The 15853-nt window shown below is 50.1% G+C and overlaps 1 protein-coding gene across 1 annotated transcript in view; it reads left to right on the forward strand.

Annotated features, from left to right (window-relative positions):
• The window catches only part of LOC119970928 (mucin-2-like), a 254661-nt gene that overhangs the window by 51963 nt on the left and 186845 nt on the right, over positions 1–15853 (forward strand). Inside the window, exons 12-18 of the mRNA XM_038806037.1 lie at positions 6029–6166; positions 7291–7455; positions 7835–7929; positions 8999–9125; positions 12435–12690; positions 14279–14331; positions 14883–14983. Of these exons, the coding sequence (XP_038661965.1) occupies positions 6029–6166; positions 7291–7455; positions 7835–7929; positions 8999–9125; positions 12435–12690; positions 14279–14331; positions 14883–14983 (935 nt within the window). The remainder of the gene's footprint in view (positions 1–6028; positions 6167–7290; positions 7456–7834; positions 7930–8998; positions 9126–12434; positions 12691–14278; positions 14332–14882; positions 14984–15853) is intronic.

Consider the following 15853-nt stretch of genomic DNA (forward strand, 5'->3'; position numbering starts at 1 on the left):
GCTCCGCCATGCGGTTCTGCGCATGTGCGAGATCACGCAGGTCATTTGGCGCATGCGCGAACTCGCGCAGTCCCTTCGGTGACGGTTGAAGTGGCCCCACCCCCTCCGGCGTCCACCTAGTCCCCAGATGTGCAGAGAATTCCGCACTTTCGGGTGCTGTTGACGCCGGAGTGGTTCGCGCTGGTTTTCCCGCCAGCATGGGGACTTAGTCCCCGGAAACGAGAATCCCGCCCACAAAATTTATGTTTTTCAAAAACAAAATTCTAGTGGGATGAATCATGATTAGAAACCAACAGAGTTATTTTGTATAAAAGTATGAATGATCAGGATATATAGTTTTACAATGAAATTCATCCAATTCTTACCACTCCCACACAAAAAAATAATAAAATCATGCGACTCTACTAATATACAAGCAAAGAAAACTTAAAAGCTTGTAATTTCTAATAATAATAGGGTGGGATTCTCCGCGAACCGGCGGGGCGGGCCACTCCGGCGCTGAGGAGTGGCATGAACCACTCTGGCGTCGGGCCGCACCAAAGTGCGGAATCCTTCGCACCTTCAGGGGCTAGGCCAGCGCCGGAGTGTTTGGCGCCGCGTTAGCCGGCGCGGAAGGGCTTGGCACCACGGCAACCGGTGCCAAAGGGCCTCCTCCAGCCGGCGCGAGTTGGCACATGCGCGGGAGCGTCAGCGTGTGCTGGCATCAACCCAGCGTATGCGCAGGGGGTTCTTCTCCATACCGGCCACGGCAGAGGTTGACAGCAGCTGGTGCGGGGGGGAAAGAGTGCCCCCCCGGCACAGACCCGCCCGTGATGGGCCCAGATCGCGGGCGAGGCCACCGTGGGGGCACCCTCTGGGGACAGATCCACCCCGAGGACTCTGCAGGCCGCCCGTGGAGCCAGATCCCGCCAGTAAGGACCTGTTGTGATTTACGCCGGCGGAACCCGCCGAAAACTGGTGGCCACTCGGACACTGCACCACCCCCACAGTGCACACCCTCACACCCCACCGCCTGACACTGCACCACTCCCACAGTCCACATCCTCCACCCCACCGCCTGACACTGCACCACCCCCACAGTCCACACCCTCACACCCTATCGCCTGACACTGCACCAGCCCCACAGTCCACACCCTCACACCCTATCGCCTGACACTGCACCAGCCCCACAGTCCACATCCTCACACCCTATCGCCTGACACTGCACCAGCCCCACAGTCCACATCCTCAGACCATTGCCTGACACTGCAACCCCCCCCCCCCCCCCGTTCACCCCACTGCCATACAGCCCCAACCTCTTCTGGCCACAGGGACGCACTGGACAGAGGGGAAGGATCATGGGCAGGAGGGCCATCCTCTGAGCCCGGGCCACGAGGCGTGATGCACAGAGGACAGACAGAGAAGTCAGGACGGACAGTAATGACTCTTATGACAGTGTGATGGACGAGGAGGGGACAGCGAGCCCGGACAGTGACGGACAGAGGACGTCGCGACATTCAAGGCACAGGGGCAAGGCACTTGGCATCGGCCGTGGTCTCAATGCACTGGGCCAAGGTTCCACACAGGAGACACCAGAGCTGGGGACAGACGAGGACCTAGCGGCCGTGGCACTGCTGTCACCCACATCCTCCAACATCGCAGATACACTCACCTCGGTTGGGCAAGTAAGTGACGAGGCTTTTGGTTCACAGACTGATGCGCACCACACAGCCGAACCGGTACAGCAGGTGGAGATAGGAGCAGCCGAGGGGCTGGACAGTCGGAGGGCAGACCGGCTCCAGAAACCAGCTGTTGCCCAGATGGCTCCCGGGTTCCTGGGCATTCCAGGCCCACCCACAGACCCGATGCATTCGCTACCCCAGGGACCAGACGACAGGATGACGGCTGTCTTCCGGCAACTGCAGGCGCAGCTGGAGGAGTCCACGAGCAGGGAGTGGGGCTGATCATGGCTGCAACCTAGGCCGACACCACACGGGTGGCATCCGCAATGGAGACAATGGGGGAAACGGTTTCAGCCATGGGTCAGGTTCTTCAGGGCGTGGGGCTTAGTGTGCACGCATCATCCGTTGCCCATGACAGGGCTGCCCACTCACAGGCAGCCATGCTCCAGAGCCACATGGGCATTGCCCAGTCTTAGCAGGCCATCGCTGAGAGCACCGGCGGCCTTGTCCATGTGATGGACGGCATCTCCCAGACCCAGCGGGAGGTAGCGCTGTCCCTGATAGGGATGTCGCACTCCCTCAGCTCCATCGCCGGGAACGTTCAGACCCTAGTCGATTCCACAGCGGGCCTCCTGGACTGGCAGCGCCAGGTGTCGGTGGTGGAACGGGGCATGCCTCCGCGTGCACCATCGTCCCTTAGAGAGGCCTGGGGCCAATGGGCTCCACGAGGGAGGAGGAGGTCCCGGTGCCTGTCCCGGTATCCACAGCAAGGGAGGGACCGGAACACCCGAACTCGCCCCGTCCTGTCCTTGGTGCATCTGGTGGGCAGCGGGCAAAGGAGCGTGGCAGTATGCCATACAGCACGCCCACCAAGCTGGGTGAGGCCGGGATTACACCCCCCAACACCAAACACGCTGTTGTCCTCAGTGCTCCGTCGCCCACTGCCCCATATGGACATGTGATGGAATGTCCGTGATGCATAGAGGGGACACCGAGGTGGGGGATGTTCAGATATGGCCATGGGTCAGACATTCAGCAGTGATCTGTAGCTCACAGCACATCGCAGAGCAGGTTGTCATCATCCAACATGGCACTATTCATACCTGCTTACGGAAGTAAAAGTCTACCGACAGTAACGAGGTGCCGCAGGTGTTGTGTTGCTTTACGGTGGTGCCGTGTGTGGTTGGGTTGTGCAATGGTGCAGGAGGTGGGTGAGGGGGGTGCTAGGTGGTGCTAGTGTGCGAATCGTGCGACGATCAACGCATAGCGTGCCCGCTGTCCCGAACGGTGATGACGTACGGCCTCTCGGCCATATCCCGCGCCCCGATGGTGTCTGTGCCCCGCCGCCCTCCCATCTTCCCCTTCCTCCTCCTCATCCTCCTCCTCGTCCTCCTCCTCATCCTCCAGTTCAGAGTCGCCGCCCTCTTCGGGCTCACCTGATTGTTCCTCCTCCATCACATTGCCCCTCTTTTGGGCGATGTGCAACACGCAACAGGCGACGACGATCCTTCCGACCCTGTCGGGGTCGTACTGCAGAGCGCCCCCTGAGCTGTCCAGACACCGGAACCTAATTTTCAGGAGGCAGAAGCACCTCTCCACTACATCCTGGTTGCCTCATGGGCCTCATTGTACCAGCTCTCCACATTGGTCTGTGGCCTCCATATGGGCATCATCAGCCACGGCCGCAACGGATAACCCCTGTCGCCCAGCAACCAGCCCCTCATCCGGGGTGGGTGACCCTCAAAAATTGTGGGGAAGTAGGACTGTGCCAATATAAAGGCTTCCTGGGTACTGGGCGCACACATGCATTATTCTCATTCCCTGGTCGCACACCACCTGGACGTTCATGGAATATGTGCCCTTCCTGTTTAGGAAGATGTCCCTGTCCTGCGTTGGTGCACGGAGGTTGACGTGTAGCCCATCCACGACGCCCTGTACCATCAGGATGCCGGCCACTGCGGCAAATTGCAATGCCCTTGCATCCTGGTGCGTGTGGTCCTCCGGGAAATTGATGTATCTTGCCGTGACTGCATAAAGGCCATCGGTGACTGCCCGGATGCACCGGTGCACCGAGGCCTGACTGATATCGCAAAGATCCCCGGTCGTGAAAAAATTCAGGGCGACCGTCACCTTCACCCTCACTGGGAGGGCATGTCGGTTCCCAGTTCCACGTGGTTCCAGGTGCGCCATCAGGTGGCATATATGGCCGACGGTCTCACGGCTCAGTCGGAGTCTTCTGCTGCATGCCACCTCCGTTAGATCCTCGAAGGAAACGCGGTCCCTGTTCACATGGTGATGCATGGGATGCCTCCACCGCCTTGGCACGACCACATGCTTGTGCTCATCCCCTGGTGACCCATCAGGATTGGTTTTGTCGCTCTCTTTCTGGCCGACGACATGGAGGTGATCTGCACGTCCACCTCCTCTTGGACTTGTTGAGCATGATGGCCTGCCGCAGCAGCAGCTGGCATGGGGACCTCCGCAGCCACTCTCTCTGTAGCACCCTCCCTGAGCCGCCTTGTTCTACCCCGATGGATGGCCATTTGCATGGCTGCCGCTGCTGCCACGGCAGCCAACATCAATGGCTGCTGCAAATACATCATCAACTTGGAGAAGGGGGGTTTGGTTTAGGAGAGGCAACAAAATTTGTTAGGAGGGCGCTTTGGCACGTAGGCAGCCAGGGCCCTTTAGATGACTGGGTGCCCAGGCAGCCTGGTCAGTGTTCATTCAGGCACGCACAGTGCCACCTGCCCACAGTATCCGTTTCCCGCACAGTTCAACCCGTCCCTCCTCATCGCAGCACCAGCGGACACAGCCCTTAACCATGCCCTCGATTTGGAAGTGTATCCTCGTCACCTTGCTGTCACTGCACTCCAACTGGGGGCCACGGTACCCCGGGCAACCGTGAAGGGCCGCCCCCTCCCAACCCAGCAGGATGGTGGCATATTTTGCCCTGCCCCCTCCTCCTTCTCAATCCTTCACCCCTGCGCCCGTCTCCTACCCCATCCACCCTTCCTTGTACCCCTTTACACTACCCATCCACCTTAGCCCTCACGTCGCCCATCCCAAACCCCCTTCCCCCAACCACACCCCCCCTCTCCCCCCAACTATCTCCACCCTTCCCCCCAACCACCGCCACTCTATCCCCCTCCCCCCAACCACATTCGCCCTTCCCCCCTCTCCCCCTCCTACACCCAACCACGTCCACCCTTCCCCCCTCCCCCCCAACCACATGCACCCTTCCCCACTACCCCCTCCCCCCCAGTGCCACCCCCAACCCCCCCAGCCCATTCCCCCCTCATGGGGGATCGCGGCAGAAGCTTCCTACAGCCCTCTCTTCACCCCCCCCCCCCGCCCCCCCCCAAGCAAAAAACTGGCATGAGCAGCGATTCTCCCAGATGATTCTCCGCAGCATGGGAGAATCGCTCCCTGTACCTCTGGAGGTTAATCCTTTGTAAGCTAAAACTAATTTTTATAGGAATAGGATACCTTGAATTAAATGAGAAGAAAGGTTTTTTGCAAAGAGTCGCTTGAGCTTTACATGGTGACAGACAGTGCTGAGGACCAGACTTGCACAGCCCTTGTGGCATTCCTCATTGAAGAAAGATATGTGGACTGAGTGTCCTGGGACTGTTATCCTCTGGGGAATCAACATTATCTGCTTGAAGTGATATTACACAAACAAATTCTCATCCTAAATTCCCTTCATCCATATATATAAAAATACTACAGTTGCATCAGGAAATATCACAGAATCATAGAAACCCTCCAGGGCAGAAAGAGGCTATTCGACCCATTGAGTCTGTGTTGACCCTTCAAAAGAGCACCCTACCTAGGCTCAATCCCCACTCTAGCCCTGTATCTCTATTTGGACACTAAGGACAATTTGGCATGGCCAATCCACATAATCTGCACATCTTTGGCAAGGGAGGAAACTGGAGCACCTGGAGGAAACCCACGCAGACACAGGGAGAAAGTGCAAACTCCACACAGTCACCCAAGGTTGGAATCGAACCCGGGTCCCTGATGCTGTGAGGCAGCAGTGCTAACCACTATGCCACCATGCCACCCCTATGCCACCGCGCGATGGGCCAGCGCGCAATGAATAATGCATCTGATTACAAAATATATGTAAAATTGAAAACTGCTACCACAATACAAATCATTTAGCTAGACAGTTGTAGAGTGTGTTAGAATAGTTGGATACTAGCTCAGCTCAAGAGGAATAAACAATTGAAGGGGACCTGTTGCTTTCTCACAAAAAACTTGATCTCAAGATGGGTTGAGCAGAGGTTGGATGATTACTTTGTGAGATTGGCTATAGAAGGCAGCAGCGATATAAATATTGAACCATTTTGTTTTTGCAGCAAATTATACTGTTTTCAAGCCATCAACATTCCACATCCTTCTGGAGACCCGGTTTGGCCTGCAACTGCAGGTCCAAATAGTTCCTCGAATGCAAGTCTACATAACACTGGAACAATCATACAAAGGGAAGACATGTGGTAAGTATTGAACACCTAGGATTTATCATAGTATTGTAAGTCACCTCCACTTAGGTGCAATTCAAACCAAAACAATTCTTGGTTCCAAATATTATAGGATCATGGGAACAGGAGTAAACCATTTAGGTCCTCAGTCCGTTCTGGCATTTATGAATATCGTGGCTAATCTGTGATCTTGCTCCATAAAACTGCCTTTTCCCCATAACCCCTTTGGTGAACAAAAATCTATTCATCAGTATTACATTTTTTATTTTTATTTTTTAAATTTAGAGTACCCAATTATTTTTTCCAATTAAGGGGCAATTTAACGTGGCCAATCCACCTAACCTGCACATCTTTGGGTTGTGGGGGCGAAACCCACGCAGACACGGGGAGAATGTGCAAACTCTTCACGGTGACCCAGGGCCAGGATTCGAACCCAGGTCCTCAGCGCCGTAGGCAGCAATGCTAACCACTGTGCCACCGTGCTGCCCCCATCAGTATTAAAATTAACAGTTGACCCAGCATTAATTTCTGTTTAAGGAAGAGACTTCCAAAAGTCTCAATACTTCTCCAATCCCAGAGTTGACAAGCAGTGGAATCATTCTCTTGATCTACACTTTTTCTTCTCCCGTTGGCACAGCTTTGCCCATTCATGTACCTATTAAGATCACTTTGTAATGTGATGCTTTCACAATGTGATACAACCACTGGAAAATTTGGATACATGGATTTCTATCGGTCATTAATAAATACAGTGAATAGTTGAGGCACCCACAAAAATCCTTGCAGGACACCACAAGTCACAGTCTCCATATTACAGTACATGCCCATGATCTCCACTTTCTTACTCCTGCTCAGGCCAATAATTTGCATTCAATTACATAGATTTTAATATTAGCTAACAGTCTCTTATGAGGGGCTTTATCAAATACCTTCTTCATAGGACCCTAATTAATGATTAACCCCTAATTCAGTCCTTCCCATTGAGCCATTTTTGATCTCAGCAAACTATTCCTCCTGTCAGTTTTATCTAGTTACATGTACTCCAATGCTATATTCCAACTTTGTATTTGTAATTTTTTTCACTGTGAGTAAATATCTAAAGGCTGAGGGTGAACATAATCTTGTTTTGTTTCTGCTAGGTTTCTGTGGGAATTTTAATGACATTCTGCATGATGATTTCAAGGCAAGCAATGGCATAATTGAGGGAACGGCTGCATCCTTTGCCAACACATGGAAAGCCCAGCAGAGATGCGTGGTTAAATCAAATCATCTGGAAAACCCCTGCAGTATAAGTGTGGAAAACAGTAAGCACAAAAGGGAATGAATTTGGGCTAGGTTAGCAGGGGTAATTTAACGTCAAAACTTTCAATTTCTGTCCTATTGCAATGGATTTATTTGACCTTTCTTCATATGGAGTAAAACATTTTAAATATTTCTGCAAAATACAAATCTATTCCCAGGGAACAGAAAGATAATTCTAGCGTAGGTAAATTTCAGTATTTATGTCCCATACAAGAACCAATTATTCTCTCACAAGATTTCATGATCTTTGAACTTGAGGGTTTGAGTATTGTTCAACAGTTTAGGTTATGTGAGCAGTGTGAGTGGTGCAGTGAAATTTACTACTATTTACAGCGGAGTGCTCTTGTATAAGAACTCAGGAAACATTCTAATTATTTCCAGAAAACTATGCTGAGTACTGGTGCTCCCTTTTAAAAGAGCCAGGAGGAGATTTTGCTCTATGCCATTCCACTGTTCAACCAAATGATTATTTTGAGGTAGGTTGATAATATTTCATTTCTGCTTCCAGTGCTTTTTACAATCCTTGCATTTCTTCTCAACATCCAAAAGCAACACCTTCCACACTTAAATTAGTTGGATGCTGTAGTTTTTCAGTGGTTATGTAAAGCACTAATCAGTTTTCCAGTAAATAGCCCCCTCAATTTTCCAACAAATATCCCAGTGTATATGTGGGAGTAACAAATGTGTGCGCCCAATTTTGTACCTTATTTACCTCAAGGAAGAAAAAATTAAAATTGGCTTTCAGAAATACAGTTGTAACAAGTTGATTTGGAATCTTTCCCCAATGTCATTGTTATGGGAGCGGCGTTTTCAGAACCCCAAAATGTATCATGTAGTTCAACCAACCTCTCCCTTTAATGTGTTGTTGCGTTTGAAGCACACGGCTTGGTCTCCAGGTGTGACATTACAATTATGGACATGTGGGTTTTTAAACACAAAACAATGTTTATTCCATGAATTCAACTTAACCTTTTTAAATAAACATTATTTCCCTTAACACCCCTTACTTCAAAGATAACCCCAAAAATAATACAACACTAAATAATCCCTCGAAATGTTCCTTCAAACCTCCAAAAGACTTCACCTTTAACAACAGAAACACATCAGGTTAAAGACATTACTATTATGAGTTTAAATCACCCAAATGATTCAGAGATAGTCTTTCATGGCAGAGATCACGGCAGATCCAGGTTACTGCAAAAACACAGACACACCCAAGTTCTTTTTCTCAAAACTGGCATTCCTTTCAAACAACTCACAGCAAATCAGCCAGGCACTTTTCAGCTGCTCACTCAAACTGAAACCTAAACACTGCAAAATGGCTGAGCTAAAAACCCAGCTCCACCCACACTCTGACATCACTTCAGTAATTTGAGCTGCTCCATTTCTTAAGGGTACATTGCTTAAACATTCATTTCTTAAAGGTACTCTCACATGACATCATGTATCAAGTAGAAGCAAAGATGATAATGGTTTTACCTAAACTCTTCTCTCCAACTTGTATTGTATAAAGTGATAAGGTACTCTTCTCCCCCTTTTATTTAGAATTGTATGTATGACAGCTGCAACTGTGAAAACAACGAGGATTGTATGTGCGCTGCTCTGTATTCCTACGTTCGAGCTTGTGCCAGCAAAGGTGTCATGTTAACCAACTGGCGGGAAAAAGTGTGCGGTAAGTCAGTTTTTGTTTTATAGTCATAATAGATTAGTGAGTGTGCGGCACGGTGGTGCAGTGGTTAGCACTGCTGCCTCACGGCGCCAAGGACCCGGATTCGATCCCGGGTCATTGTCCGTCTGGATTTTATATATTCTCCCCATGTCTGCGTGGGTCTCACCCCCACAACCCAAAGATGCGCAGAGTAGGTGGATTGGTCATGCTAAATTGCCCCATAATTAGAAAACAATGAATTGGGCACTCTAAATTAAAAAATAAAAATAACAGATTAGTGAAGCTCTTGGCAACCATAAAAGGCACATTTGTCCTGGAATTTTAAATTATACTGGATTGGCAGTTGGGAATAAATTTCCCATTGCTCCAAAATGTGTGTGTTGAGCACCTCTGTATAACAACATTGCAATAGTCACATGCCGGGTAAGAGAGCAAAGAGAGCATCACTGTTGTACAGTATTCCATTTGTAGGCAGATGTTTTAAATATGCACAGAAACTACTTCAAAGAGATATTGGGCGAGATTCTCCGATCCCCCCCCCCCCCCCCCCCCCCCCCCGTCGGCGGGGATCGGCGTGAATCCTGCCCCCGCCGTCCTCTGAATTCTCCGACCCCCCCCAAAATTTGCCCTGGTGTGAATCGCGCTGCCCGCCTCGGAGAATAGCGGGGACCAGTGCGACACATTGGGTCCCGGCTCCGCCCAAATTCTCTGGCCCGCGATGAGTCGAAGACCTGCCCGTTTTGTGCCAGACCCGCCGGCGTAAATTGGAGTAGGTCCTTACCGGCGGGACCTGGCGGTGCGGATGGCCTCCAGGGTTCTCGGGGGATGCTGTGGGATCTGGCCCCGGGAGGTGTTTCCACGGTGGCCTGTCCCATGATCGGGGCCCACCGATCCGCGGGTAGGCCTGTGCTGTGGGGGCACTCTATTCCTCCGCATCGGCCGCTGTGGTCCTCTGCGATGGCCTATGCGGAGACGAACCTTCCCATGCATGCGCTGGGATGACGCCAGCACACGCTGGCACTCCCACGCATGCGCCAACTCGCACCGGCCGGCGGAGGCCCTTCGGCGCCAGTTGGCATGGTGCCAGGCCCCTTCCCTGCAGGCCGGCGGGGTGCAAACCACTCCAGGGTGGGCCTAGCCCCTGAATGTGCGGAGGATTCCGCACCTTTGGGGCGGCCCGACGCCGGAGTGGTTCACACCACTCCGTCCCGCCGGAGTTGCGCGCCCCGCCGATTACGGCAGAATCCCGCCCATTAAATTTTGACCAAAAATTTGCATTTGGGATCACTGTACAATGGCAGCATCAACTCTAAATTAAAATACACTCATTGTTCATTCATCTAGCCACATTTCCACAACAACATCTTGCATTATATAGCACTTTTAACGATGGGCAGAAACTTAGCAAAATGTGGCAAAATCTCAGGCTCAGACAGTGAACTTGTGTGGAACTCTCCAGTTGCAGAGACCAGGGGCTGGATTCTCTGCTCCCCGACGCCAAAATCGTGTTCAGAGACTGGGCGGAGAATCTGTTTTGGCAGCAAAATCGGGAGTGGCGCCGATTCTTTAATTCTCTGCCTTCTGAAAATTGTTGTACTCGTGGAGTACGCTGCGCTGAGTATCCACCGCCTCAGGCCATTGCCTGACGCCTGCCCCATGATGCTCCGTGCCCAACCGTCTGAATTCCCGACTGTGTGGGTCTCTCATGGTCCCACCATCCAGGATCCTCACGTGGCGGCTGTGAACTCAGTCCGGGCACACCACTGTTGGGTGAGAGCCGATCGGTGGGCGGGGGGGGAGGGGCGTTATTCGGGGCTGGGGGCACTATTTCGCCGGTCCAGGTCGGGGGCTGAGTGCCACATGGAGCACGGCACGGCCGCTGCAGGCCACTGCCGTGCGCATGCACGGCCTCTGATTTGGAAGTGCAGGGAGCCGTATCGGCAGCAAGAGCTGCGAGCTCTACGATGGCTGCCTGATGGCCTCTAGCAAAATGGGGAATCTGTGGCCTTTTGACACTAGTTTTCCTGGTGTAAAAGACCACAGTTTTCCCGAAGGTGTGGGGACTTAGTCCCATAAATGGAGAATCCAGCCCCAGTTTTCTCACCAGATGTTGAGTCTCTTAGACCAAACAAAATGAGTGGGTGTTTCCGGCAGGGCAGGGCTTCCTCCAAAGAGATCGAACGCCATTTTTAAATGGCATCCCAATCTGCGCTGCAGCCTAACTACCCCTTGCCCTCATTATGGAGGTATTGGGCCTCCCCCACCCCCTCCAGTCTCCCACACCTGACAATCCTTGGAGTTCCAACCCCTCCCCAGCAATCCTCAGAGTTCTGAACCTTTCCCCTGTTGATAATCCTCATTGTTGTTGAACACCCCTCTCACCAACACAGCAGATGTATACCCGGCACTCACCAGCTCCCACACATTGATGCCACCTGGCACTACTCGGGCATGTCCCTCTACCCCCTGTGGGCTATACTTACATCTGCGCCTTCGGAAAGATCCCCTTGACTGCCTCATATCTGGCCAAATTTAATGAGGAGGGGATCATGTGGTGCTAACAATTTTTAAATGAATGCAAAACTAGTAAAATGAGGTTCACACCCTTTGTGTGTTTCTCGATTCTCGCACAATTTTCCACCTGCATTGCTAATCCCGTGAATGGCGAGTGCAGGCTCAAGAATGTGCCCATGGTAAAGCATCCAATGCGTTTCACAGGAGTGGTATCAAGCAAAATCTAACACCGAGTCACTTATAGAGATATTAAGTTAGATGATCAAAAGCTTGGTCAAAGAGTTTGGGAAAGAAGGAGAATCTTAAAAATGATAGAGAGGCAAAGAGATTTAAGGAAGGAATTCCAGAGCTTAGGACCTATACAGCTGAAGGCACAGCTGCTCATGATGGACTGGTATAAATGCAATGTGCAATAGGAGGACAGGATCTAAAGAAATTGGAGAAGTCTATAGAGTTAGAAGGCAGCAAGGCCATGGAGGGATTTGAGAGCAAGAGAATTTTAAAATCCAGCTTTTGCTGAGCTCGGAGCCAGTGGAAGTCAGTGAGCACAGTATTAATATATTAGTCTATGTTTAGCATAACTTCTGATTAAAGTTTTGAGTTTGAGTAAAAATTACATAAATTAAAAATAGCACCTTCTGAATATTAAAACACTGAGTCAGCTGTATATTTTCACACAAACACTTATTTAGTTAGAGTCTGCCCATAGCTGGCACTATGGATTAACAAATATTACATGAAGTCTCTTTGTGCTTTCAAATTCTTGACTTCTTATTTGCTTTAACTAATTTGTTATAGGCTCTTACATGAAGACCTGTCCCAAAACACTAATATACAGTTATGATATGAGAAGCTGCAGACGCACATGCCATTCTCTGAGTGAGAAGGATATTACGTGTGGAATCCAACATGTACCGGTGGATGGATGTGGCTGCGCAGAAGGAATGTACATGAATGAGAAAGGCAGATGCGTGCCTTCATCTGAATGCCGATGCCTCTATCGAGGCTCCCTCTTGAATCCTGGACAGATGATTAATCAAGGCGATACACATTGGTAATTTAAAATCAGAGTGATTATATAGGGCAAGATTTCTCAAACTAGGGTCTGTGCAACCTTGAGGTTCCGTTGAATACATCCATACATCCAGGGGTTCCACGGTAGGCCAAGCTGGTGTATAAATTTGGGAATGATATGAAGCTGCTTGTCTAATCAGAGACCAATATATGAGCAGCCAATGCAGCAAGAAGACAGCTTCTGATTAGAAAAGCTGGAAATGGTGGGAAAGTTAGTTCTCAAAAAGCCAAGCGACAGTGAGGTTGAGAAAGAGACCAGATGGTGGAGCAAGGTAATCAGTGGCCATGGGGGGGGGGAGGGGGGGGGGGGGGGGGAGGGATGCAGCCATCGGATGGGAGGGGAAGTGGCCCTGAGGTGGTAGAGGAAGCGGCCATGGGGCGAGAGGAGAAGCGACATTGGAGCGGATGAAGAAGTGGCCTTGGAGTGAGAGAGGAATCAGCCATGGAGTGAGGGGAGACAGATGAGTGTGAGTGTGAAATAGAGAGGGGGGAAGGGTAGTGCGAGTGTATATGTGTAAGAGAGAGAGGGAGGGAGGAGTCTGTGTTAGTGTGAGTGTGTGAAAGAGAATTAGGGCAGCACGGTAGCACACGTGGCTAGCACTGTTGCTTCACAGCGCCAGGGTCTCAGGTTCGATTCCCCGCTGGGTTACTGTCTGTGCGGATTCTACACGTTCTTCCCGTGTCTGCGTGGGTTTCCTCCGGGTGCTCCGGTTTCCTCCCACAGTCCAAAGACATGTAGGTTAGGTGGATTGGCCATGATAAAATGCCCTTAGTGTCCAAAAAGGTTGAGGGGTTATTGGGTTAGATTATGGGGATAGGGTGGAAGTGAGGGCTTAAGTGGGTCGGTGCAGACCCGATAGGCCGAGTGGCCTCTTTCTGCACTGTATGTTCTATGTGCCTATGTATCTATGAGTGCGTGTGTGTTAGTGTGGAAAAGAGTAAGCCTGTGAAAGAGAGAGAGGTCAGTTTGAAAGAGAGGGAGGGTTGAGTGTGTGAAAGGGAGAAGTGAATTAATGTGGAAGAGAGACAATGAGATAGCGGTGAGTGTGTATGTAAGTGAGAGAAGTGAGAATGTGTGTGTGAAAGAGAGGTGAGAATGAGAGGTGAGTATCAGTGTGAAAGAGAGAGAGAGGTGAAAATGTGAGAGAGAGCTTAGAATGTGCATGTGTGTGTACCTTTCTGACATTAGAATCCAGCTCTCCAAAAGCACTCTCAATATTAAACAAATTTGTGAGCAAAAGAAACAGCATCTCTTTAAAAATAACAAAAAGAAGGTGAGGCTTAAGTTCTTTATTGAATAAGATAACTTTTTAATTATAATTAATGTTTATTCTAAGGCATAGAAAAGAAAATCAGTTTTTGTATGTTTTTCCCTATTGCTCTAAAACAATCAATTTTCTGTGGTTTAACTCCAACTTAACAAGAATATTTCTCAGGGGTTCAATTAGTACCCTTGGGAGGTTAAAAGGGTTGCATGGCCAGAAAAGGTTGGAATACCCAGATGCAGAGTAATGGTCATATGGTATTTTTACAATTTTATCTTACATTTCTCTCCCGATCTGTTGTAGTGTGTGTCAAGATGGAAACGTGCAATGCATGTCATCACTAAGTTTCAGACAAAGTAAGTTTTGTTGTCCAGTTTAAGTTATATTTGTTAATAAATATCTTGTTAGTTTACTTCTAATATGTGATGCAACCTTACAAGCATTTTGAGATTTGCCAGCCATGGCTCAGTTAGTAGTACTCTTCCCTCTGAATGGGTTAAATTCCTACTCCAGGGCTTGAGCACAAAAAAAATCGAGACTGACACTGAAATGGAATATTGGGGATGCAGTGTACTGTTGGAAGTGCTGTCTTTTGGAAGAGATATTGCTGAGGTCCGATTGCCTACTCAAGTGGATATAAAAGATCCCATGGCATTATTTGGTAGAAGAGCAGGGGAGTTATCTCCATTGTTCTAACCAATATTTATCCCTCAATCAACGCCACAACAAACAGGTTATTTGCTGGTCATCACATTGCTGTTTGTGCGAATTGGCCAAGTTTAATTTGGCCACTGTTCTTCCTACACGATAACAGTGGCCACACTTCAAAAGTACTTCATTGGCTGTAAAACACTTAAAGATGCTGATTTTTTTGTGAAAAGTATTATGTCTTTTTTCCCCTTTACAGAATGTTCACCACCTAAGATCTATTTAAATTGCAATGCCACAGAGCCAGGCTCAACAGGGGCAGAGTGTTACAGGATTTGTGGAAATCAGAATCTGGACTGTGTGGGTATCCTGAGGTTTAATTTCATCATAAAGTATTATAATTGTATAAACCAACCAATAGTTTCACTATTCCATGACACAGAGTTGTAAGTAAATGAGTATTAGAGTTAGTATCAATATACTTTTATGCCATTTTAAAATGTTCTGTTCCTACTTAAACATTTTTTAAGGAAGGATTTAAATGTGTTGAAAGCAGCTCAGTGAAGGTTTACCAGACTAATACCGGGAAGGTATAGGTTGTCTCTTTGAGGAAAGGTTGGACGGCTAGGCTTGTATCTGCTGAAGTTTAGAAGAGTAAGGTGATTTGATTGAGGGGTGATTTATGGGAACCTTGACAGGGTGAATGTGGGGGGGAAGTTTTGCCTTGTGGGAGAATCTGGAACTAGGGGATCACTCGTTAAAAATAAGGGGCGGAATTCTCTGATAATGGGGCTATGCCCCCACTTTTTTTGAGAAAGTCCAGAGTGATTCTCCGTTTTGAAGGGGGCTAGCAGGGCCCCAGAGTAGTCCACGCAGCGCTGGCTGCCGATGCGTTGTCCTGCATTTCTGGCTGCAGGTCCGCGCATGCGCGCGGCGGCCGCCTGCAGCGGCGGCCCAGCACAACATGGCAGACCCACACAGCGGGCCAGCCCCCACAATATAGCCCCCCCCACCCCCGATCGCGCACGCCCCCCAATCGGTGGCTCCCGATCGTGGGCTTGGCTGTCCTGGAAGCCCCTCCCCCACCGGTGATGGACCCCCCCCCCCCCCCCCCCCCCCCCCCCCCCCACCTCCCCCACCAGGGGTGCTGCGAACTGTGTCCTCAACCGCAACTCCGAGTGCCTGCCGGATGGAACCATGAGTGAACCTCGCCGGTGGAACTCGGCCAGT

Source organism: Scyliorhinus canicula, chromosome 9, assembly GCF_902713615.1.
Source record: "Scyliorhinus canicula chromosome 9, sScyCan1.1, whole genome shotgun sequence".
Taxonomy (NCBI): domain Eukaryota; kingdom Metazoa; phylum Chordata; class Chondrichthyes; order Carcharhiniformes; family Scyliorhinidae; genus Scyliorhinus; species Scyliorhinus canicula.